Below are 24,876 nucleotides of genomic sequence, written 5' to 3'. Positions count from 1 at the left end.
AGGATGAGAGGCAATGGGCACAAACTGAAGCACAAAAAGTTTCATCTGAACATCAGGAAAACCTTCTTTACTGTGAGGGTAACAGAGCACTGGAACAGGTTACCCAGAGGGGTTGTGGCGTCTCCTTCCTTAGAGATATTCAGAAGCCATCTGGACACAGTCCTTGGAAACGTGCTCTAGGTGACCCTGCTTGAGCAGGGGGGTTGGACTAGATGATCTCCAGAGGTCCTTTCCAACCTCAACCATTCTGTGGTTCTGTGATGTTATCAATAAAACACTTGCATATCAGCAGAGTTTTCTGATCAAAAATAGTGTCTTGATCTCAAATAATGTCTGCTAATACTACAGGTTAAATATGCAGTATTCTCTATGTGAAAATATGCATTGTAAGTATCCAATTTTAGAATTCATCAAGACGGTAGCCTTACCTTTCTGCTGGCCATTGTGTGTTTCCCTCCAAATTCTGTAGGGTTTTTGGAATTATTTTTTATGTTAAAATTGAACTGAGATCCTAAGACTGATTTAAAAGCATTTTGAAATTTCTAAAGCTGGTTGTCATAAGCAGCTTTTGAATATGTGGAGGAGGGTTGCAAGAGCTAGTTGGAAGATGCAGGTAAAGCTACACCTTGAAATCTTTTTTTGCTTTTGAGCTACTTTGAATTTGGTATAGGTGGGAGCATTAATTTCATCTCTGTTGTAATCTGTACTGTTGTCTTGAAAAATCATATAACTTTCCCACTCACTTAACTCAGCTGTGAAATAAGGGCAGCAGTATCTGGTCTGCTTTATTCCATAACAGTGCTGCATAGGTTAACCAATGTTTGTTTTCTGAGCATGTAAAATATCATGAAATTACTTTTGCTGCATGTTTAGTAGACATCCGTGTATATACAAATTGCTGAGTTCAGACCTGCATTCTTAATAAGAATGCTGCATTCTTAACACCATCTTTAATTATGCCTTAGACATAAAAGGCGACTTCTTATTCGAAAGAAATCATTAACCCTTATGATATCTTAAAAAAAAAAAAAAAAAATCAAAACCAACCTTGGTTTTCTACCTTCAGGCCTTTTTATTCCATAATTTAGAAATCTCCTGAAAAGGTTTGGTCCTCAGCCTTTAAAACACCTTCTTCCTTCTTTCTCTGATTATCCATATTACATGTCTGTAGTCACCATCAGTTGGGGATTTAATTGCCACCTCCTAGCAGCATTGTTGATGGTGGACTGTGTTGAATCTTACCATGCACAGGACCAGAGAAATCTCTCTTCACCAGAGATCCAGCCCAGCTTACTGGAGCCCTCATACAGACATCACTGAAGAAAAGTACAATGGGATTTGGCTTTACAATCATTGGCGGGGACAGGCCTGATGAGTTTCTGCAGGTGAAGAACGTGTTAAAAGATGGACCTGCTGCACAGGATGGGAAAATTGCACCAGGTAAAGTGGTATTTCTCTCAACTTCCATTTCCTGTGGTGCTGTCAGGCCCTAAGAGAGCAGTGCAGTTTTTGAGACATAGGAAGTTAGGTGTCTCCATCCACTGGCTTTTGTATCTAGAACATTGTTTTCCATTTCAGACACTGACTTTCAGACACTGCTTTCACAGATCTTTCATGAATCTGAAAACAGCTTTAGTCAGTCAGGTATTTCATATTCAAATCTACTTTGAGGACACTTCTGAAGATTTCAGTAGTTCTGCCTCAGTGGAGACTTTTGGCTTCATGGTAAAGGTTTGCAAGCTAAAACTATAGCCAATTGAAAAATGCTTTGATTTATCATCTAGTTGTGTGTTTTTGTATTTATCAATATGCTACAGCCCTTGTAGGTCTGTGTTGTTTTGTACTCTATGAACATGGAAAAAAGGGTTTTTTTTAATAGAAAGAATTTGTCATCAGCTACCTAGCTCTCTGGGTTACCTTCTAATTACAAATTATTGCATGCACATGCATCTTGAAGTTTGAGAACAGCCATGCAATGAGAAATCTTGCCTTTCCTGGAAGAGTATTTCACAAGGAGATACAATTTTGCTCCAAGCTTCTCAGAAAGGAGGTTAATAAATAACAATTAGAGTGATGAGAGAGCAGGGGATAGGGCCCTTCTGGGGGCCCCTCTGGGACCTTTGCATTGGAAAAAAGAAACATTTCCGGTATGTAGAGAGGATGAGAGTGTCTCTTGAGACTAATACATTTTATTGTTTCACTTTGATGGGAGGTTGGTTTGGAGTTTTTTCAGGGGGGATTGCTCAGTTTTCAGCTCCTGACTGGGATAAGTCACAGCTCTTCCTCATTCTTACAGGATATTATAATTTTAGATTCAGATTTATCTTAACCATACATGGGATACTAGTAGGCTTATGTGATAAGGCATATTTTTTTGCATACTTAAGATCCTCACATGAGGACTGTGTAGAGCACTTGAAATCTTGCTATAGCAACTTTTTCAAGATTCGTTGTTTCCTTTGCTGTTATAAGGGGAGAGGGGTGGTTGTTCTAGTTTCATACTATTTCAGTATCAAAGCTTGCAACAAGCCTCGCAACAGACAGACCTTGCAAGAGGCATTCAGGTTAAAAGTGCTTTGAAGGCTTTTACTATAGCTTTTGTTTATTCATTAACACGTCTTCATAATTGACCTTTTTTTTTAGGTCTTTCAAACATTTTTATGTAATACATAAATATTTACTTGATCAGTTCTAATAGAGGGAATGTCAAAAGCTTAGAATTTGGTGTCATTTACTTAATAGTCTCTGTTCACTGTTTATATGTAAAGTAAAAATAGTGTATTTGAATCCTTGTCTGTGTTTTGCCTGGTTCCTGCCAAAAAGCGTAACACCAAATGTCAAAACTGCGATGGGAAAGAACAAGCAAAGCTCTACGAATTGGGCAAGTGGGGAAGCAAGAGAGATGAGAGAAACTGTAATCTCTGAAGAATTAAAACACATTTTCACTGTTATTATGGATTTAATTTAATTATTTATATGCTTGCTGTAACATATGGTTTACATACTAGAGAAGGCAAAATACTTTTTTGCATATCTGACATGCTCTCTTACTCTTCTGGTAAGAAAATAGTTTATGCTTTTGATGTTTTAATAATATTTACTTAAAAAATGAAACAATAATTGTGTTGCTGATCTATTGTTCGATCTTTTTTGTATGCAGCTCATTTTCCATCTGTGTAGAAATGAACACAATACTGCAGCACTGTTTTATAGTGCATGGACACGTTCAAGTAAAAAGATACATATCTATTTATATTATAGTTAATGTTATAGGAGAGTTATTGTTTTACTGATGTCCAGGGATTAAAGTGAAAAGGCACTTTGCTCCCTGGGAATATTGTATTGCATACGTGTAAATTTCTGGTCGTCAAAATGATACACATTATCATTATGAAATAAGGTTTCAGGATCTGACACCTATTTCCACTTTATACTGGAAATGCATCTTTAACCATGAATAGTGTCAGTATAAGAACATGGAATATGTGTGGGCACAATCCTAACTTAAGTTCAGCCAGTCCTAAAATAATTATAGGAACAAAAAAAAAAAATCTAATTTATTCTGGATTGAGTTTAGAATGCTGTACAATATGAATTAAAGCATAAGACACCTGCTTGCAGTAATGTGTATGTACTGTTTTATCTTTTGTGGCTGTATAGTATCATTTATTAAATCTGCTGCAGTTTAAACTTGATATATTTAGCACACTGTGTTCTGAGATGAAGTAGAATAAATGCAAAGAGGAAATCCTTTAGGCTTTTTTGGTAACAGATAGCCAAGAGGTAATAGTACAACCAGCATTTATTTTTAAAGATTGTACAATGATTTTCTCCAGTTAGGCTTTTGTTCTGAGCTCAGAACATTGCAAAGGTGTGGGTGGTTTAATTTCTGGGTTTGATGCTTTTGAATTTCCTTTTGTAACAGGTGATGTCATTGTAGACATAAATGGAAATTGTGTCCTTGGCCATACCCATGCAGATGTTGTCCAGATGTTTCAACTAGTTCCCGTCAACCAATATGTGAACATGACTTTGTGTCGTGGTTATCCTCTTCCTGAGGACAATGAAGACCCTGTTGTAGATATAGTGACAGCTACACCTCTTATCAATGGACCGCCTGTGACCAAAGGAGATGTTTGTGTGACCAGCCAAGATTTAATACCAGGCGCAGTTGTGTTGGACCAGAATGGAAAGTCGGGTCCTATGTTAGTCAATGGTCGTCTGAATGGCCCTTCCATGGATACAAATGAGCAGAGGATATCTGTTGCATCTTCAGGAGGCTCTCAACCAGAGCTGGTCACCATTCCTCTAGTCAAAGGTCCTAAAGGCTTTGGGTTTGCCATTGCAGACAGTCCTACAGGACAGAAGGTGAAAATGATTTTAGACAGCCAGTGGTGCCAAGGCCTTCAGAAGGGAGATGTAATCAAAGAAATTTGCCATCAGAATGTACAGAACTTGACACATCTGCAGGTGGTAGAGGTGCTGAAGCAGTTTCCAGTAGGAACAGAGGTGCCACTGCTTATCTTAAGAGGAGGTACGTATGTAAATTTGCATTTATCACATACAGTTATATGCTCTTTAAAAGTCCCTTTGCAGTGTGACATGTTAATTCTGTCCAGTTTTTTAAGTTAAATAGCAGCTTATTATGTCTCTAAGCCATCATGCTCTAAGTTTTGTTTGTACCTCTGTGTATTTGGGGTGGGAGCATGCAGCTAGTTTTGTTTTTACAAAAATTTTATTATGAGATGTTTATGCACTGTCTCTCCCAAACATCTGGGGAGAGTTAAAGCAAAAATGCAGTCTCTAGTGTAATACAAATGGCATGATTGGTGGGTTTTTTGAGGCTTTACAAATGTATTCCAGTAACCTTAGCTGTAATGGACAGGGGATCACAAGTGACAGGAGGAAGCATCAGCAGCAAGTTGGAACTGATCACTGGAAATTGCTAGTAAAATTCTTATTTTCACATTTACATATTTGTACTTCTTCATTGGCTGTCATTTGCAGACCAGAACGTGTCCTCTCCCAATAGACTGACTAATAATTTAGTGTGCATTTGCCAAGAAGGAACTGGATTATAAAGCAACACATGACTGCTTAGTGTCCCTTTAAGCTTTTATTACAGCCCTGAGAGTGTCATTTCAGTCATACATATTTGCAAAAATCTTCAGGTCTTTTTCTGTATAAATGCTACTATTCCTTAATCAGCTAAGGAGATAAATTAAATTTATTTGGTAGTAAGAGAAGTTCCACCAGCCAAATTCACTGTTCCATGAACTGATGTGTGATTCAATTGATCAGTGTCTAGTAAAAAGAGAAACAGATGTTTTTTCATGGTGGTACAACTAGCAGTTCTAACTTGAGATATCCTCTGAATGATGGTTTTGGTCAACTGAATGTTCACTTTGCATTTTAAAAGAATAGTGAATGAACAGTAATCAGTTTCAACCCAAGAGGAGCTGATTATACTGGCTTAACGCTGTTGTGGTTGTGATGATCTAGTATTTCAAATTTCATTCTATGTAGACATTTCCTTCTTTTTCCTTTAGGCCCACCCTCACCTACCAAAAGCACGAAAGTGGTGAGTATTAATGATGTATTTATCTTTGTTTCTGATAGAGGAATTTCAAGGTTTTTTGACTGCAAAACAGACTCAAAAGTATGGTCTACTTAATGTAGAATTCTTTCACAAAGTCATATGAGTTTTTTGAGTTGTTTAATGGGGATGATGCATTTCTCTTTTCTTACTACTGAAATATGAAGAATGCAACAAAGGTCTTGATTATGAGAATGCATGTAGTATTGTTTATTTGCCATGATTATAAATATGACCTTGCTATGCCAGTTCTTTCATGATTCCCTTTTTGCACTATGCTTGAAATTGCTACTAGTAGAATATGTAACTTGACATTTATCTGTGTGCATACTTTGACTTGCTTTTGTAATCTCATCTTTTGATTTCAGTTCCTGTGGTAATCTGCAAGGATGATTTAGCAAAACCATCTCTATTTAGCTGGCACAAATTAGTTGTCTAAGTAACTGCTGTCAGAATACCCATTGAAGGGGAAACAAAATACAGCATCTCATTTTTTGCTTTGCTAATTACCTGTATCCTGTATAAAAGTAAAATGGGATTTCTAAAGGATGCTTAAGATACTTTGGTGTTTCTCAATCCTGACATAAAATTAACTGGTTAGTACTCCCTTCTTAAAATGCTTCCATATCTTTGAATCCATATGTTGAAAAATCTCTACGTAGCTATACATTTCTTGTTTGATGTTCATTATTCTTGAAGTTTGATCCATTGGGATATCTTTGATATATATTAGCTCTGTAAAGAATCCTTGGGATTAATAAAATACACTGAGATTTAATAATGTTCATAGTAACATATATTTTTGTCATAAACACTTCTCTTATGAAGTAGACTAGTCAGTGCCCATCTCCCCAAGAACAGACATGTTTCTTTAAGAATATTTCTTGTACACCACAAACTATTTAATTTTAGGAAAGCCCCCATCTTTAGGAAAGATGGTCCTGCTGTGCGAGTACTGAAGTCCCAGCAGTCTGAGCACACAAGTTCACAATGCTTAAAACAGACTGCACTCTATAAAATGTGCAGATTCAGTTCCTTGTGAGAATACAGCTGCCTAAACCAAATAAATCACTGCATAAATCTGTGTAGTTTGAGAACACAAGTCTTGTCAGCATAGCTCCTTTGTCACTGTACTCTATGCAGGCATGCTAAAAATACTTATGACTTAGGGTCTCACATTCTAGCACACATGCAATAGCAACTTCCCCACAGAGCGCTCAATGTTCAGTGGCATTAAGCAGCATGGCAAACTAATTCAGTTAAAAAGCACAAGGTCTTATGTTTATATACATATAAGAAGTGTCAAACTACTAAATCCCTTGGGGGAATTTTCTTCCACTCTTCTTAAAATGGCATCTAAGTCTATTCTAATTGTGTTTTTGTTTAACATGCACAGACGCATGCAGACTGCCGTGCTCCAATTTTCCAGTTTGGGTTTCAGCCCAGAATCAGTATTTAGAATTACTTTAGTGCATAAACCATTGGAAATTAGGATGGGAGGCCTCAAGGGTACTTGGTGTCCTTCTTCTTGAAATAGTATTAGGAGTGCTGCAGCAACTATCACATCATAAAAGAAAAATGCAAATACTGAATTTTTATTCCTAATTGTATTTGTGCCTTGTAATACTCCAGTGTATTCCTCCAGATCAGTACTTTATAATGTCATTGTGGTATCTGCAGCAAGCAACCTGATATTGGACATACCTCATGTTTTCTCTGTTGTTTCGATATAATTCAGCAGCTTGCAGTTGGGAGGAGGCAGCTGCATTCTGAGCTGCTAGCACCCTGTAGCCAACGTGAGTGAATCGCAAGAGCAAGATTAAACTTGCAATTATGAGGAATCACATAGGTTTACTTGTCTGTGAGCATCAGTCACTTTAACAAGTTTCTAAGCCCAGACTTCAGTAGAGTTTCAGGACATGTTTGGAAGCATTTAGCAGTCTGGTCAGACACGTACTGTGAACAAAGCTTATATATTGGAAAAGCTAAGTGAAGTTGTAATATTTTTCCCTTATTCCTTGGTTTGCTGTGCATTTCAACTCTATATGATGTTTATTGCCTTTGCACACACTTGCAAACAAGTGCAGTTACTGCTTTCAGTTTAATATGGATCTTGTGGGGATGGGGGGTCTGTTTCAGAAAGATAAGCAGGACAATCCAGGGAGTTTAGAAGCTATCAGTGATCCCATTCCACAGCCTATGCCTTTTCCACCCACTGCTGTGAGATCAGGCTCTCCTAAACTAGACCCTTCGGAAGTCTACCTGAAGTCTAAGACTATATATGAGGATAAGCGTGAGTATATCAACTTCAACTCAGAAATACTAAGTTATGAAACAATGTTTCCTGTATGCCATATACGTGGTAAAACTACTGTGCCTTTCATCTTAGTCATTTATCTTGTGTATATATATCTAATATTTTAAGAAATGCATAATTCATACAGAAATTTTTAAAAACTGGAACCCTTTAAAAAAATGTTTTGCTTTCTCCATTAGCCTTGATAAAATACATGTTTGTTCTTGTCCAGTTACTACTGCAGGTCTTTAACCTTGTGAGTATTCAAGGTACACTTGGGAAGAACACTGTACAATGTGGTTTATACAGCTGCACTGGAAATTATAGCTCAGCATTGTATTTATAACATTATCTGGTTTTACTAACAAAGATACACGATCAGTTAATGAAAACAAGTACATATTATGTAAAACTACTGACTCGTTATATCAAATGTAATACAATACATGGGATAAACAAAAACCTTTTGTTGTGCCAAGAGTGCCAGCCAAACCTGTTCCATAAATATCCTGGAAGAGTTGATGGGAAAACTACTCCCTGATATGAATAATCAATAATATGGGCTACCTTGCTAAGATAGAGAGCTGATGTTACAGCAAGGGAGGTATAAAAGGTAAGCAAACTTACAAAGGAGTCGTTACAATGTACGTGAGACCCCATCAGCAAATGATACATTGCTTGCATATCATATTTGCAATAAAATGATTAATTATAGAAATGGTGTAATGTTCTAAAAATTATGTTTGCTGTCCAGAAAGTTCTTAACAAATTGGTCACTTCGTGGGCCTGATAAAAGCAAACGTGACTTCCTCTTCCAAAACAGATCATTTGAAAGACATGGCCTATTTTAGCATCATCCTTACTTAGGTGAATTTCATCAAGATGCTTTTAATTGATCTCAGGATATCTGACTAGAGTCAGATATTAGTATTCTTCTGGACAACATTTATTAGCCAGCAATAAATGTTATCAGAAGTAGAAAATAAACAGTCTGTTTTGCTGACATTGACATAGCTATGTTAAAGAAGTTCAACACTTTTATCAGCACTTCTTCATAGCTTTGCAAGTACAGGTTTTAGTGACAGGCCAGAAGAGGCTGATAAAGTGTTCCTTGAGGTGTTTTCTGAAAGAACCCTTTGTTAATATTTTAGTTGAGCTTTGCTACAGATAGGCTTATATAAATGGCTCCATGGCAAAACTGTACAGACAGTTTAAAAAAAATGCTGTTTATAACAAACTAAGACATTAAAGACTGTAACATCAGAGATCAGAGAAAAATAAAACTAAGCAAACTTGACATGTCAAATAAATTAGCATGCCAAAAGTCAGTTACAATAGCTACACTGGAACACAGTAGGAAATTTGTGTTTGCTATATCTTAGTATGAGATCATGAAAGAAGGAACTTGCACCATTTTTACAGCAATGTGACAACTCTTCAAGCTCTAAGGTGCTCTAATTTTCAAATATCTGAAGTAAACCTGATAATTTCAGTGTTTATAGAATATAGTTCTGAGCTGTATTACAGTCTGAATTTTATCCCAGTGCTGCATATGAAAGCAGCTTTGATTTGTCCTTTCGCATTCATCAACCTATCCTTTCCTTTTTCAGCTTTTTCTTGAAAAAAACTTTTCTCATATTGGGAAGAGAACCACTGAGGATTTAACCATTCAAATTTTTTACTCTATTTCTGGTTACTGTGTTCTGTCAATAAAAGGAATCAGAATGCACAACAAAAGAAATCTTTCAATAATCAAAGGTAGTTCTTTAAGTGTTTTTGAAATGTTATTTTGTCTTAGCTCCAAACACAAGAGATCTGGATGTTTTCCTGCGGAAACAAGAGTCAGGCTTTGGTTTCCGGGTGCTTGGAGGGGATGGACCAGATCAACCAGTAAGTGAAATTGTTTACAGTTGCTTACATATTATCTTACAATGCTACTCTTAGAATGACTCATGCTCTGTCATTCTCATTTCTCTCCCATTCTAAATGATTCAGTGATGTTACTGTCAGCAACATAAAAGGTCTGTCTTAATACTTTCTTTACCATTATCTAACCCAGTATGTGTTTACACTGCTTCACTCCTGTTTAAAGTGGTTTCCCAGAGTCTTTTCAGAGCGAATTGCATACTGACAGGTTAAACCAAGCAATATACTAGAAGGTAATTATATAATTAGTTGTTTCTTTAAGCATGAGAGGAACAGTGTTCAACATACAATTTCATAGCAGCTGAAAAAAATGATGGAGAAAATTGGCTTGTTGCTGTGGAAAGCAACATGTATGGCTCAGCTGAACCTTCATGATAACATGGGAAAACATTTTGTTTGCAGAAACTTAGAGTAAAAAACTTTTTATTTTTGTAGTGTGAGAACTGTGAAATTACTCTTCATGCTCTGTATTCAGAAACAAGCACAGCCAAGCTTATAAAACTTTGAGATGGAAAAATATATCAATTCAGCAACCGCCTTTTAAAGATCAAGAATTGGAGGCTCAAATTACCAGGTTCATACTGAATTTAAGAATTGATGTGATAGTCCAGTTCTTAAGAGGGGAATTGCCTCATCTTTTGTCAATGAAAGATTCCTGAGTAATCCAGTTAAAGCTGGAAAGTGTAATCAGATTTGTTTAAAGCTAGGTAGCGTAAACAGTGCTCTAAGCAAGCAAGCTAACTATTCTTAAGGTATATTCAGTGATCAGTTGTAGGATTTTTTTGGTCAAAGTAAGCACTTTGGTGTTTTTTGCATGTTATCTTGCTGTAGGCAGCAAAGACCTTTAGCTTCATGTCTAGCATTGTATCTTTTTGGAGACCTCAGATGCACTGACCATAACCCAAGGACTCCAAAAGGTGACCTTAGTCTCTGTAATCATTTTGAGTGTCTGTGAGAAACCAAGAGTTGAAGAGCCAAAGGATGGGTTTAGGTTTTGATATGAGTTGTAGGAGAGCAGACAAGGGAAACGACTCTAACTAAACACAGTCTTTAAGCTCTTGTCCCATTCAAATTCAAATGAAGGGAAGAAAATGGTTAGTTACCTTTCTTTCCTTTCCTCTTCATGGTTGACTTCAGTCCACAAGATTCCCATTCGCTGTTTGTCTAGATTCTTTCTTTGGCAACAGTATTTCTCCATCAAGCCTATAATACTGATCTATATTTCTGTAATTGTTGCTGTATCTTGCGAATGATTTAAAGGATAGCGTTGGCACTAAGCCTTTGCACATTACACCACCTAATCTTGTTAGAGTCTTGGTACAGAATGAACACTGGTAATGCTCAATACAGCACGAGTGCCAGTTCTTACTGGGAAGCAAATGCGTGGAGGGAATCTTCTGCTTACCCTGGAAAAATTCTGTCAAGCTTTTCTTTCAAATGCAGTGAAATGAAATGAGGCAAGTTTGGGGCTTTTGTGTCCTTCCCTTCACCCTGAAAATGTTCAAAAACATGCTCTGTTTTTTCCATCAGGGAGTTTTTTAGTGGGTTCCACTCAGGGATGTGAGAACGGCCTTCCAGTGCATTCTTTCAGCCTGTTACTTGCCTTGTGTTTCTCTCTCTCACATCTCGGGAAAACAGAAAATGTGGTGCTTCAGGATTTTCATAAGAGCCCTGAAACACAAGCTATTTAGAATGGATCCCTTCTGTAGATGGATGTTCAGAGCGTTTTGCATCCATAACTGTCATCAGACTGTGCCTCTAACATTTGTACAAGAGGAAGAGCACTGGTTAGAAGCTGGTTTGTTTTAACCTGGTCAGTGACTAGAATTCAGTTATGGTTTTATGTCATCAGTGTAACAACGTTTCCTGGTTTAAGCCTACAGAGCTACTGTGTAGTTTGACTCAGATGATGTCTCTGCTTGAGTGGTCCTTGTGAAGGAATGACAAAGATGGAGGCAGATTGGTAAATGCTTTTGTGGAGACTCCTGGATAGTCCGTTCCTGTTATGGCAGGCTTTAAGAGGAATCCACTCTATTTCATAAAAGGCCAAAAATTTTCCCTGGAAAGAAGTTAAACATATACTATATTGTCAGGGACTGTTTCCTTAACTGTCAAGTTAAGAGAAAAAACTTTTGGAATAGATATGCTGGTAGATTGCCTTCTGATTACAATTGAAGGAAGATGGGTTTTTTTCCATTCACAGCTGTGATTCAATGCCAGCCTTTTTCTAACATGCAATTAAATAAAAGAAAGAGCAATGTTTCTCTTCTTGAGGAATAACAAGCAGTTTTAGTTCTGTTGCACTTTATAGCATTTATCATCTTTTTTTTCTATAACAATAGCTGTTGGTAGGTGTCAAGCTAATGTCATGAATGCCGTGTACAGATGATCTGCTCTCTAATGCTTAACCTCAAACAGCTACTGGCCATAATTGTTCTTAATCTTTCATTTAACCTGAATGTGATTGTAGCATATAAAATAGAGTATGTTGTTTTTATCTGTGTCACATTTACCTGGCCCTTTATGGGATGTGGGTAGACCAAATTGATATAGGGAATGCAACTCTTTGAATTCTTTGTCTAATCACCATCAGCTGTGCACTGAAAACTTAAAGCATGGAACTGTCTGGGCAGCTTTTCACAGGTGAACTTGAGTTCTTTCCAAAGCTTTTACTTCTGCCCCAGGCACTCTAGCCTTTTCTTGTCTCACAAGATAGTGATGCTTCCAGAATTCACTGAAAAGCTTTGAGTATTTTTTGAATGTTTTAAGCCCCGAATTGTATCCATTCATTCAGCTGGCACAAACTACACTCACTGACTATGTTTCTGCTAGAATATGGTAAACAGATAATCTTTAAAAATATCTTCCCAAAAGCTATTATCTATCTGGATTTGTATGGATTCCAAACATTAAGTATTTTGATGTGTTCATATTCTACAGTTCAAACCCACTGACTGTGCTTTATTGATAGATCTATATTGGAGCCATAATCCCATTGGGAGCAGCAGAAAAAGATGGCAGGCTTCGAGCTGCTGATGAACTGATGTGCATTGATGGAGTCCCTGTTAAAGGGAAATCACACAAACAAGTTTTGGACTTAATGACCAGTGCTGCACGGAATGGTCAAGTGCTGCTCACAGTCCGGAGGAAGATCATCTTTGGTGGTATGTGTTTGTCAGGAGAGACTACTGTGGGAAGTTGAGCCTGGCTAAAGGAATACTTCCATTTTTATAATCTTATCAACTAAAGCTGTACTGAAACATATCAATTCTCACAGTAGAACTGAGTGACTTCTGAGATTAAAGACTGTCATCTGTAATTTTGAGTAAATGGAGAAAAGCAGAATTTAATAAGCTGATGCTTTTGGTCCTTGCTAGCTTGCACTGCTTGCACAAGTAAGACTCTGAAAGTTAAGATGAGGCTGACGTTTTCCTCAAACCTTTTCACAGATACTAGTTAGAACAGTCACTCGTGCTATGTAAATGGAGTAATAACACAACCTGATTTCTGTACATGTTATATTCTGAAATCTGTTGGGATCTAGCAAGAATAAGTGTGCTCAAAACAGAGATAATTCAGGGCAGCATTTTGTGATTCTGCAGTTTTAGATTGGTGTCCAGATCTGCGGTGTACAGAAGAGTATCCTTGATTTGATGGCACTGATCACATGAATGACAGATCTGGGACAGAACTTAAGAGTCCTGGTACAGTCTCCCCTGAATTAGGATTGCTTTTCCATTGCATCATTTAACCATAAATTCCAAGTTTGTATAAGTAGAAAAACATATTCCTTTATAAACTATGAAAACACTAACTGTGAAATTCTCATAACCTTCTCTTCATTTTCAGGTAGATGAAAGAATGTGTGGGCTACAGGCTCAGTCTCAATACAGACTCACACTTTGGCCTGGAGTTACCAAAAGATACCTTGTTACTGAGTACATGATAAAATTGCAGATGAAATTGTGTTGATAAACACAAAGTAATGCATTTCAGGGAAAATATAACATGACCTGTTCATTTACAATTGATAAGCTCTAAAGTAGCTATTAATGCACAAGAAGAACCAAGAAGCCAGTCTGGATAGCTCTCTGGAAACATCATTTCAATGCTGAGGGGAAATCTTAAAGGCAAATAGATGCTAGAAGATAAATTTTAACACATTGTTATGGAACTCCATAGGGCATCCATGTTTTTAATGCTTCGTGCAATTCTGATTACCGCATCTCAGAAGAGTATTATAGAGCTAGAAAAGTTCAGATGGAGGTTAGAGGAGTGATAAGAGCTATAGGAAAGCTTTCATGTTAGGAAAAACGGACTAAACTAGGACTTACCAGTTTAGCAAAAAGGTGACCGAAGGGGAGAAATGAAAAAGATTTACATGATTCATAAGACTGTAGAGAAGATGTATATACGTGAAATGAAATGAAAAGAAGTACATCTTGATAAATTGAACCTTTAAGTCATCAGGCTTTTGAATGCTTTATTTTGCATCTGATTTCTGTTTGATCTTGATTATATTGCTACTAAATTTGCCCACTGCTGTCCCAGGCAGGCACTATTTCTTTGTGCTGGTACTGATACTGATATGTACAGTTTTGTTGTAGTTACCTAATAGAACAGCGGTATTGTTTTTTTCTTATTTGTTGTTTGTCTGCTACCTGTAAGGAGAAAAGCAACCAGAGGAGGAGGAGTCACAGCCTATCTCAGCCCAAAATGGGTCTCCCCGACTGAATCGGGTAGAGTTTGCAAGCCAGCAGTCCTCAGAGGTCTATGATGTCCGTCTACAGCGGAAGGAAAATGAAGGATTTGGCTTCGTCATTCTCACCTCAAAAAATAAACCTCCACCTGGTGGTAAGTGCTATATTCTGGCCAGTGTTGTCAGTACCTGGCTTCACTGGTGCCCGAGTGTTTTAGCGTGATACGTGTACCAAAACTGCTGTTGTCATTAGCAAGCATACTCAGGGTTGTGGGTTCTTCAGTGATCTTTCCTTCCTTAGGATGTGGTTATGTTACATATACAGCAGTCTGTGTAGGTATAGTCTTGTTTCACTCACAGTACTTTCACAATCCAAACTGAAGTTTAGTCTGTCTTGCTTCATGTTTATGCTCTTTTTCACCCAACTGTGGCATAAGTGAGGAGCAGGGAGAAAATAAATCATATTCAACCAGTCCATACATGGAGTGTGAAGCATTTGTGACAGGGTAGTCTTCAGGACATTGATAGTTTTCAGGCTGTGGTAGTGTTGTGTGTTCTGTACACTCCATTAATTCATAGGCATTTTAATGGAAGTATAGCTTCAATCTTGGTTTTGTATGCCCTATTCAGGAAGAACTTCTTATTTTGGGGATCTGAGAAAGTAGAAACTGCAGCACTTGGAAGAAAGCAAGGAAGTTGTTATTGTCAGGAAGATAGGGTGTTTGCCTAGAAAGATCCTCAAAATGAAAAGGTAGCACAGTCTTGTATTACAGTTCTGATACATGGATTTGGCTTCAGGCATAGTTGTAAAGATAAACAGCAAAATAACCAAGGTTAAAAGCAAAAATAAAAAGATACGTTGTGAGCAGAAATGAATAAGAGAAGCTGCGTGCAGGAAGCTCTGGAATCCAGCTCAATTAATGGAAAGATTTGTGACCCCCTACACAAGAGCAGTTTTGTTCTGTGTAATCAAATGCATTTTGTATTCTATGTGCTGATAGCTGCTAGTTATCTAGCAGTGCCAAGTATAAACTATTGAACATTTTCTGCATGAGTTGATGAGTAGGATCATCCTGTTGAGATTTATTCCCTTTGTCCATTGAGTTAGTTATCTGTGTCAGCTCTTAAAATACAAACCAACTCAGTGAATTCACCCACAAACTGACTCAATTTGTTGCCATTAAAAAATGGGTAATTCCTGAACTCTTTACCCAATTCCCATAGCTCCTTGATGTAAATCACCTTTCTGAAACCTCCTCAAGTAGTTCCAGACTGACACAATTATGGCTTGAGTGTCCTCTTTTTGAACTTGGACACTTTCTTCTGCTTTTCCATTTCATTTTGCTGTACAATGAAAAACAGCAGGAGCATGCTAAAAACAGTTCTTCTAAATAACATTATGCTGAATTCATATGACATGTATTTTGAGTGTGATGCAATCTTGGCTCAGATGATATCTTTTTTAAGAATTCTGAAACCAACCATTTTGGAAAGTACCTAGTGTCAGCCTAGGCTGTGAAAGACAGAGCTGCAGCAGAGTGGTGAGTTATTGCTGCCATACGAGGTCAATACGCAGAGCTGCTGACTTTTTTTATAAAAGCAGTTCCCATGGTAACACTCGGGCCTGGAACTGTCACCCTCTGATGCTGTGAAAGTGATTGTGTCCTGTGTTAGAATCACTGTGGGTTGATGTTGTGTTGTCTAGTCAGTTGGGTATTAATAAAAAATATTACAAACAGAATTCTGCTATAACATATTGGTATTACATTGCTATAAAACTGTTATAGACAACATTTTGGTCAGAGAATCTGCTGCAAATCCATATTTGTTTGATACTACAAATGGAAATAGTGGAAGTTAATTGAAACCTATTTCAGCACTGGAAATGTAAGCACTGTGGTCCTGGGCTGTTTCTAACATGCAGAAATAAGAGACATAGGTACATGAATGTGTTGTGTGATGAACTTTTCTTTGCCACAGTTTAAAATGAAGCCACTGTGTTCCTCTAAAGCTGGGATATTTTAAAGCAAATAATCGGCAGCTGTGAGTCTGCAACCCTGCACTGTTTTTCTCTTCACAGTTGTCTCTTAGGTTTAGATAATACTAAAAAAGCAGTCTTTTAAGGGAAGTGTAATTAAAATTTAAACTCATGGTAAATGCTAGAAGGCTTTAATGTCTGTTCTTGTGCAGTAACCACTGTGTGTGTTTGCTCATTAAAACAAAGCTTAATGGTTTTTTTAATCTTGGGTGATGATCTCAGCTGATGTCTCTTTCTGAAAGTGTTTTGGATTTCCTGTCATGGTTTTGAAATGTCAGTTGATAATCTTGAAAAGTGTGTAACATTCCTCACCTTTTTGATCCCTCAAAAGGAAGCATGTTTGGGAGAGCAGGGACTAATAAACTTAAACCCACTGTCAATGTCAAATGTCAAACCTGCTTCAGGCATTGGATATACAAACAGGTTTTTACAGGAAGTTAACAGAAAGAGCATTCATGAAAATGTATAGAGGTCAGTCAAGAGAAGTGACAGTTCTGCTTAGAAATGGAGTTACTAAGAAGTCTGCACAGTGGGCAGAAGAGCCCTGATGAGATTCTGTAAGGACAGAAACAAATTTTGCTGTGCTTTAGGGACTCAGATGAATGAAAGGTTGCTCTAGATGCATAGGAAAGCATGCTGATGTGCTTTGATTTAGTGCAATGTCCTTCAGTATCAAATGCAAACAGCACAATGAACCGCTCGCTCTTTTGCCTGAGGTTTTGGTATGCTCCTCCTGTTGCAATGGCTTCTCTCTGACTGGTGACAACTCTCCACAAGCACTAATACAGCCCTTAGCTGGTAGTGTGGAGCTGCTGGAGCAGTGGAGATGCTCTTCCAGCTGGAGAGAAGCCTGAAGGAAAGAATTGTATTTAAGTGGAGCATCCCTCTCTTTTTTTGTTCTCAGTGAACTTTCCTTGGGTTCAGGGTTCAGCACCTTTGAATGCTCCATGGAGCAATGTATACAAGAGGGACACTGAGAGGCAGTGCTATCTTATTATTATCTTCAGGTAGCTAATCTTCCGGTAGCTTACTGTTATCTTCAGGTAGCTAATCCTAGGATATGGCTGACAACACCAACATGTATAAAGATCTTCATAACACCTAAAACCACAAGATATATCATGTTTCAGGAAGAGGGGCACTCTTGAAGGAGCTAACAGTGTTGTTCCTTCCCTGCAGAGGCCAGGTGAGGTGTAGCTGTGTCTGTTGGTGAACACCCCACCCCATATTTAATTCATTTTGAAATACTACCCTTTAGAGTAGGAATAGTCTGTGGGGTGATTATGGTGATTCTGGGTCTGTATGATGCCTAACTTAAATGAATATTAATTGTGTTCTGAAAAAGCTGATATGCCTGTTTTTGATTTCCTAGTGATTCCTCATAAAATTGGACGTGTTATAGACGGGAGTCCAGCTGAACAGTGTGGGAAGCTGAAAGTGGGAGACCGCATCTCGGCAGTGAATGGTCAATCAATTATTGAGCTCTCACATGACAATATAGTGCAGCTGATTAAAGATGCAGGCAATGTGGTAACTCTGACTGTCGTTGCCGAGGAAGGTAAGGAAGATGCATAACAGTCGGGTGAATGTGTCCTACGAAAAGTGAAATGTTTAGAAAGTGATGTTTGATAGCTTCTAAAGTTAATGCACAAAATGGATTATCGTGAGATGTTTGGAATTTAAAGAAAATAATCTCCCATTGAATGAAAGAAAGTGAAGCTCATTCATTTGCTCTGTAGGAACTGAGCACAAGTGGGACAGCTGCCGAAATGGTTATATTGAAAAATAAGATGTATGGAGAACTGATGTAGGGTAAGAGAAATTCTCATGGTTTCTCACATGAGAGAGGGAGACTGCTGCTCATGGGGAAATATGTCTTATCCAGACCTCATATTCTTCAACTAAAGAGAAGTTATCTCTTCTGGGGGAGCTACAGCAGACAAGACTAGATTGAGAGAATTTTCTCACCTTCCTGGGCAATACATATCTCTTGCTGCTATAGTCATTGTAGGAAAGCTCTGTTCCAAGGGTATGAAGTAGTCTATCAGGACACTGTGAAGCACCCTGACGCAGCTCCACCAAACTGCTGTCCTGCAGGGGCCCTGCTGCTGCACAGAAGTTAGGTGCTATAAAGCCTGTGAGCACCTGCTTTTTAGATCCTTTCCAGTTAGGCACTCTGTGTCTTTTCTTCCTGCTATGTGAAAATACACAAATTGCCTAGTACCACATCCCTAGGATACAACAGAAACATTCTGTAGTTCTTGTGTCTTCTAAAAATACATTTTGAAAAATGGTCACATCGCGCCATAAAAATCCTATTCAGATGATTTCCTGCTGCTAGCAAGTTCTTTGCACACAACAGTCATATCCTCTAAACAGCAAAATGGATATTTGTGACTGCAAAGTCACATCTTCAGAGATCGTATTTTCTAATGAAAGCTCCCATGCAACATTGCTTTCAATATGGTATTGTTCCTACACAAACATTTCACTATAAATATGTAAAATCCAATCATTTCATGAGAAAAAATTATTTTCCAACCCTGCTTACTACTGCGTTTTTCTGGGTTGCTGTTTGTGAGTTTAATTAAACTGGCTATTGTTATTGTGCCAGAAATTTGGCTTTTCTCACCTTTTAAATAATAAATACCTAAAGCCAGAATGTGAATAAAACCAACAGATCATTCTCTAATTTCATATTCATTGCAAATATTTAACATGCTATCTCATCATGCAATATAGAATAGCAAAGACTTGCTTTCTCTTTGTGTTAATGCTCGAAGCAAACAGACTTGTATAAATTCAGTTATTTTTCTATGAAAATTTTCATTTTTTCAAATCGAATTCATTCCAGAGTAAATGGACACACCTCAAAGCAGTTGCCCAGGGCAATGTTCATAATGCAATTGAAGTCTGAGTTGGTTGCATTAGATCTGTTTCTCTAGGGCTCTTAATCGGCTTTGTCTTTAGAATAAACTTTCCTTTATTTGTTCTTGACCCTACCTGGACTCTGTATAAGAACTTGGCTTTTTCCATTTCCTCAGTTACAGATTTGTAGCCATAATGTAGAGATAAAATACCAATCTGAGTGAGAATCAACGAGAGAAAAAAAGCGTCAGTAGCAGCTGATAAAAGTAAACTGAAAAGACCAGTCAGAAAAACTGTGCGACTTAAAGGAGCTGAAGTTGGCACGTCTGGGTGTAGAGAATTTTGGGACAATGGAGGAAATATAAGCAGAGCCTCTTCCACAGAAACGAGAGTATATTACTGCTTCAAAATTCTCATTGGTGTAGTTGGAGAAATACAGTTCAGCTCACAACACAACCTACCATACAGCAAAATCCCTTAGGGAAGGAGGCCAGAGAGGATGTAAATTAGTCAGGGCTTCAATCATTTTCCCCTACTGGGGTGCTGGGGAGAGAGTTGAGCTTTATTGAGATTGATCACAAGATAGCAGATAACACTTAGGAAGAATATAATATGTAACTCCAATGAGAAAAATGCCCATTTTGCCAGAAGCCATTCAGCATCATAAAATGTAAGTCCTAATGGAGTTTACTGTTCCCCGGTGCATCCTCTTTACTGCTGTCCTCAGACTGGCAATGAAAATACTACCATGTATCCTCCTGTCTATCCCTTCCTCCCTCCCAGCTTTCACAGATATATGATCTTTGCTTTTCATATGAATAAACGAATTTCACTTCATGCTCCAGAAGACATTCTTTAACATTTTTCACAAAAGCAGGAGCCTGTCAGCTTCTGTCATGTATTAGCTAGATAGAAATGCAAGAGAGCAGGCTGAATAGAGGACTGGAGAATTCATACAAACAGATGGCCTTTTCCTTGCCGTGCTTATAAATTAAAATTCTGAGTATAAAGCAGAAATAAAAGTTGACATTTTGTCTCTAAAGAAAAACCTCTTTAAGGCATATCATAGTAATAGCGCCAAGCAGTCCTCTGAAGGACTTCTGAGGTCTGGCACGTCTGAGAAATTCAGTCTAATAATGTGCAGCAGACAAAGCTGCGTTATGTTTTCCTTACCTTAAGGTGCATGTGCACTTTGTATGTGTTCCTGAGGTTTGCTTGTTTGTCTGTTTGTTTTGACTCAAAAATGGATTACTGTGACACACTTAACAGAAGACTGGAACATATCTAGTTTGTCTCTTTGGGATGTTTTTTAAAAACATTAACAGGAAAAGGAGTTCATTAATTTATAATTCAGTACATAAGTCCATCTTGGGCTACAACTTGCCGTTTAAGGTTCTAGCTAAGAGGCAGCTTTCTGCATAGAGTATGGTTCATTGCTCTTCTAAGTGACAGAGACATTTTGTATTTGGAAACAAGTTTTTCCATAAATGCAATGGATTTATTGTAAGTGTCCAATCACTGTATTTTGTGTGGAAGGGAAGAATCATCTTAAAAAATGCTTTACAAGAATTTTCTTAAAATACCATTACATTTTAATTTTTAGCCTATGGGAGAGAAGGCAAAATGTCCTAAAATTCCTGTTGATAACATACCAGTAAACTAGTCGCATCAATTTAATTGTCAGAATAGTTCATAATCTTTCCTGCAGCTTTCCTGTAGAAAACTCTCTGTTGTGGCTTGGAAGAGTTGACAGTTTCCTCCCCATTGTTAGCATCTTCACCTGTGAATCCTGACGGCCCCTGCAGATCCTTAGACTTCTCTTACTTTCAAAAAGGGATTTGTTCTCAAATGGACGTTCTTCTTCATCTCTTATAAATTTTTATTATATTAAATATCCGAACCAACTTTGTGGATATGACTAACTCTAATACCTTCTAGTCTTTATCTATGTGCAGGCAGTCTAAAACACTTCTGTTCATGTCTGGTTCAGTTAAAATTTTATTGTTTGAGAAAAAAGAAATTTAGGTATGAATAAAATTCATAGGAATTATATTCAGTGGAACCAATGAACTCTGCTATGGTTCCTGGCTTATGGCACTAGACCTAGGAAAATCCTCTTCCCCTTTTTAACTGGTGTGAGTTAGACTTGATCTGAGATGCTGTGGCAGTAGCATTCATTATGAACAGCATATCAGCTGTTACACAGACTTGCCTTTCAGCTCATTCTCAGAAAACTGATTGTTTTTCCTGAAATTTAAGATACAAACCTGCCTTCTTGTTCTAGGCAGCTGAGAATAGGAGACAGAGCACTGATAGTCACTGTTGTCTTATCATAAGTGTCGCTACCTTTGTATTTGGGAAAGTCTCTCTGACTGTTGATTTTGTTTGAATTCATTAGAACATCATGGTCCTCCATCAGGAACAAATTCTGCCAAACAGAGTCCAGCTCCACAGCACAGACCTCTGGGATCAGCACAGAACAACCCTTCCAGTGCAGACAGGTACAGAGCTTTTGGTTTTGGCAAAAGGAACTGAGAACAACCAGAAAAGCTCAACCAGTGTGGTTGTTGCAGCTTGTAAGAGTAATCTCATAACATTTGTTTAAATATTAAAACAGAAAGCTGCCTTTGAGCAGTGTCAGAATGGAGTGGTCACTGCAGTATGGCAGTTCTGTTAGTAGAGTCCTTGTTTCTGGAAAATCAGTAGTGAGGTTCGTTCAGCATTGTGGTGATGACAGTGCATGGGATTAAATTATAAATGTGAGTTGACTTCCTAGAAATGGAATGTTTGAGGCATTGTTCAGATACTTCATCATGTTCTGTGAATGAGCTGGGGATGCACTAAACTCAAAATGAAGCAGGTCTGTGTGAAAGAGGGATTGGGAAGAAGCTTTCCCAAGAAATGATTGAGGCTGAGCTACAAGTCTGCTACAAGTCTGAGCTATAAGTCTGCATTCTCGTTTTTTCACTCTCCTTTGGTTTCTTAGATAATATGATTGAAGTCTCCATACTCTGAATGAAGCAAGTATTACAACTCTGCCACTGTGCCAGGAGTCTGACATTAGGTGACATTAGCGTGCTTCTAGTGATTTTGTTTATAAGCCGTAGATGATCAAGAAGCAGCCTTACGTGAAGTCATGTATATGCTCAATATGTAAGAAGCCTGTACTGTCAGCTGAATTACTGTGTGTTGGATTCCACACTAAATTTATTATAGAGATTATGATGATAATTCTTTAAATGCAAAGGTAACATCCACTTCCTTTTACCTCTTTAGGGGAGTCACGGAAGGTGAAGCTGGAAAAGAAGTATCAAATAGTTTCAGGTTTTCATGGCCCGAGCATAAGCACTTGACGCAATCTGAGGCCGGTGTTGCTTCAGTAATTGGTAGCCGTCATTCCCAGGTACAGGTAACCATCCCAAGGATGCAGGGGCATGCAAAATACTGGTTCATCAAGACAGAGGAATTACCACTGAATATTCAAGAGCAGGACAATGAAACATTTTCCTGTCAGACGTGGGTAGAAAAGTTGCTTATAAAAATGGACTAAAGCATTTGAGAGAATGTTTTTGCTAATGTTTTAAATTTGATTATCTCCTTAGTATAGTTTAATACTCATTATGAAAGGAACAGCAAATCTTTGGAACAGGACCACTCCAGACTCTTTGGCAAGATTTCTTAAAGAAATTTCATGCATATCTAAAACTTAGATGGAAAAATGTTCTGTACATTTTGAGTTAGCATGAAACTACTATACCTAATCATACATGAGTTGTGATGAATTCAGGTTAAATTATGTATTGCGCATTCTTCATAAAGTGTGAAGCATTTTTCCAGAAAAACAAAAGTTTAAATCTGCCTACAGCTCCTCATCTTTTTTTCATGTCACTTTCTACACAGAATCTTGGCTGCTATCCAGTAGAATTGGAAAGAGGCCCTCGAGGGTTTGGATTCAGTCTTCGTGGAGGAAAGGAATACAACATGGGCTTATTCATCCTTCGACTTGCTGAAGATGGGCCAGCAATCAAGGATGGGAGAATACATGTGAGTTTGTCTTCTCTGATCAGTTTGTTAGTACAGAAGTTGGCCTTTTGATGTATTTAATTACCTATAATGGTAACAATCTTGTGTGTTTATGAGTGCAGGGTCCCAGCAGGCAGAGCAGTATCTGGATAGCTGCCAGTCTTTCAGCTGTTATTGTACAGTGATAGCAAATTCTGTGGTGGTAGGCTGGGCTTTTAAAGAAGAAAATATATGAGCAGCTCTGCCCCTCCAGAGCAAACTGTCCATCCATCCACATGCTGGAGTTATGATAATGTACATGTCCCAGGGTGTGAGCAACAGTTATGCGGGATGGATGATATTTTAGAAGCCCAGAAAAGAAATTGCACAGTGAAGCAGAAAACTGAAAGAAGAATCACTGTCCAAGTCAGTGAATTTGTGAAGAAGTTTTGTGTGTGCTGTTATTGCTGTTCTGTGCAGCACTTGGAAGATCTAAGCCTAATTTTTTTTTTCCTAAGATTGCTATGTTAATTCTTATGTTTGTGTAAGGAATTCACTTTCAAATACTGTGTTAAAAGCAAAACACATGGGTACAATGGCAAAGAATGATGGTGAGTGAGAATCTGTAGCCAGTGTCCAAAGCTAAATTTTCACAGGCGAGAGCGTGGAACTGAGTCAGGTACCTGCGAGATGCCATCCCGCTTGCAGTCCTGCACTAGTACTGTATGGGCCATTCTGCTACACTAGCCAGTGACACAACTCTTTGCCTCCATTTGTACTGCAGTATGCAGATACTTGTTGATGCTACTGCGAGGCTTATCTGGATGTGAAATTCTAAGTGTTGTTAACTTCTATTATCCTAATTCTTTACAATAATTAACTATTTCCCTAATGCTTGAGAGACTTATGTGTTTTAGTACTAATATTTTCTCCTTTAAGTGGTGTTATACTAAGCTCCAGAGCTTTGCTTTCCAGGCAGCAGCAACCAAAAGGTTCCCAGCTGCGAAAATGGATCTTTGCCTGGAGAAACTTAACAGCAATAAACATCACCAAACATATACAATTCCCTGACCTCTGGCACCATTCGACTTTACGGACTCCTGTCTCTTTGGTGGGAGACATGTAACAGCAGCATTAGGCTCTGTTTTCAGATGTGCTTTGACTGCACTCTACTTAACATAGATCATCTGTGCCAAGACATAGATTAGTCGTGGGGAATGTGATGGCAAGATATTCTTGAAAACACTCTCTCTCCCAAGTGTTTGCTTTCACACTGTCATAGATATTAACTGTCTTCCATGTGCATGTCATCTTCCTCCAGGGGACAGAACAGGCCTGACAGGGGCTAATGGTCTCTCCTAGCACAGCTGTGTTCAAGTAAGAGTCCAAAAATAGTTCCCTATGGTCGGGGGGAGGGACCATGGGTAGCTGATCACCTTCTGGCCAGTACA

General features: G+C 38.1%; 1 protein-coding gene across 1 annotated transcript in view; it reads left to right on the top strand.

Moving 5' to 3' along the window:
* Positions 1-24,876, top strand: part of MAGI3 (membrane associated guanylate kinase, WW and PDZ domain containing 3) — an 84,860-nt gene that overhangs the window by 52,482 nt on the left and 7,502 nt on the right. Inside the window, exons 9-19 of the mRNA XM_026077239.1 lie at positions 1,252-1,440; positions 3,926-4,534; positions 5,550-5,581; positions 7,736-7,889; positions 9,691-9,782; positions 12,790-12,982; positions 14,487-14,672; positions 17,928-18,113; positions 21,822-21,924; positions 22,700-22,826; positions 23,324-23,467. Coding sequence (XP_025933024.1) covers positions 1,252-1,440; positions 3,926-4,534; positions 5,550-5,581; positions 7,736-7,889; positions 9,691-9,782; positions 12,790-12,982; positions 14,487-14,672; positions 17,928-18,113; positions 21,822-21,924; positions 22,700-22,826; positions 23,324-23,467 — 2,015 coding nt within the window. The remainder of the gene's footprint in view (positions 1-1,251; positions 1,441-3,925; positions 4,535-5,549; positions 5,582-7,735; positions 7,890-9,690; positions 9,783-12,789; positions 12,983-14,486; positions 14,673-17,927; positions 18,114-21,821; positions 21,925-22,699; positions 22,827-23,323; positions 23,468-24,876) is intronic.

This window comes from Apteryx rowi, unplaced genomic scaffold (genome assembly GCF_003343035.1).
Source record: "Apteryx rowi isolate R43461 unplaced genomic scaffold, aptRow1 scaffold_45, whole genome shotgun sequence".
In the NCBI taxonomy this organism is placed as follows: domain Eukaryota; kingdom Metazoa; phylum Chordata; class Aves; order Apterygiformes; family Apterygidae; genus Apteryx; species Apteryx rowi.
This window is presented reverse-complemented; position numbering and strand designations above follow the sequence as displayed.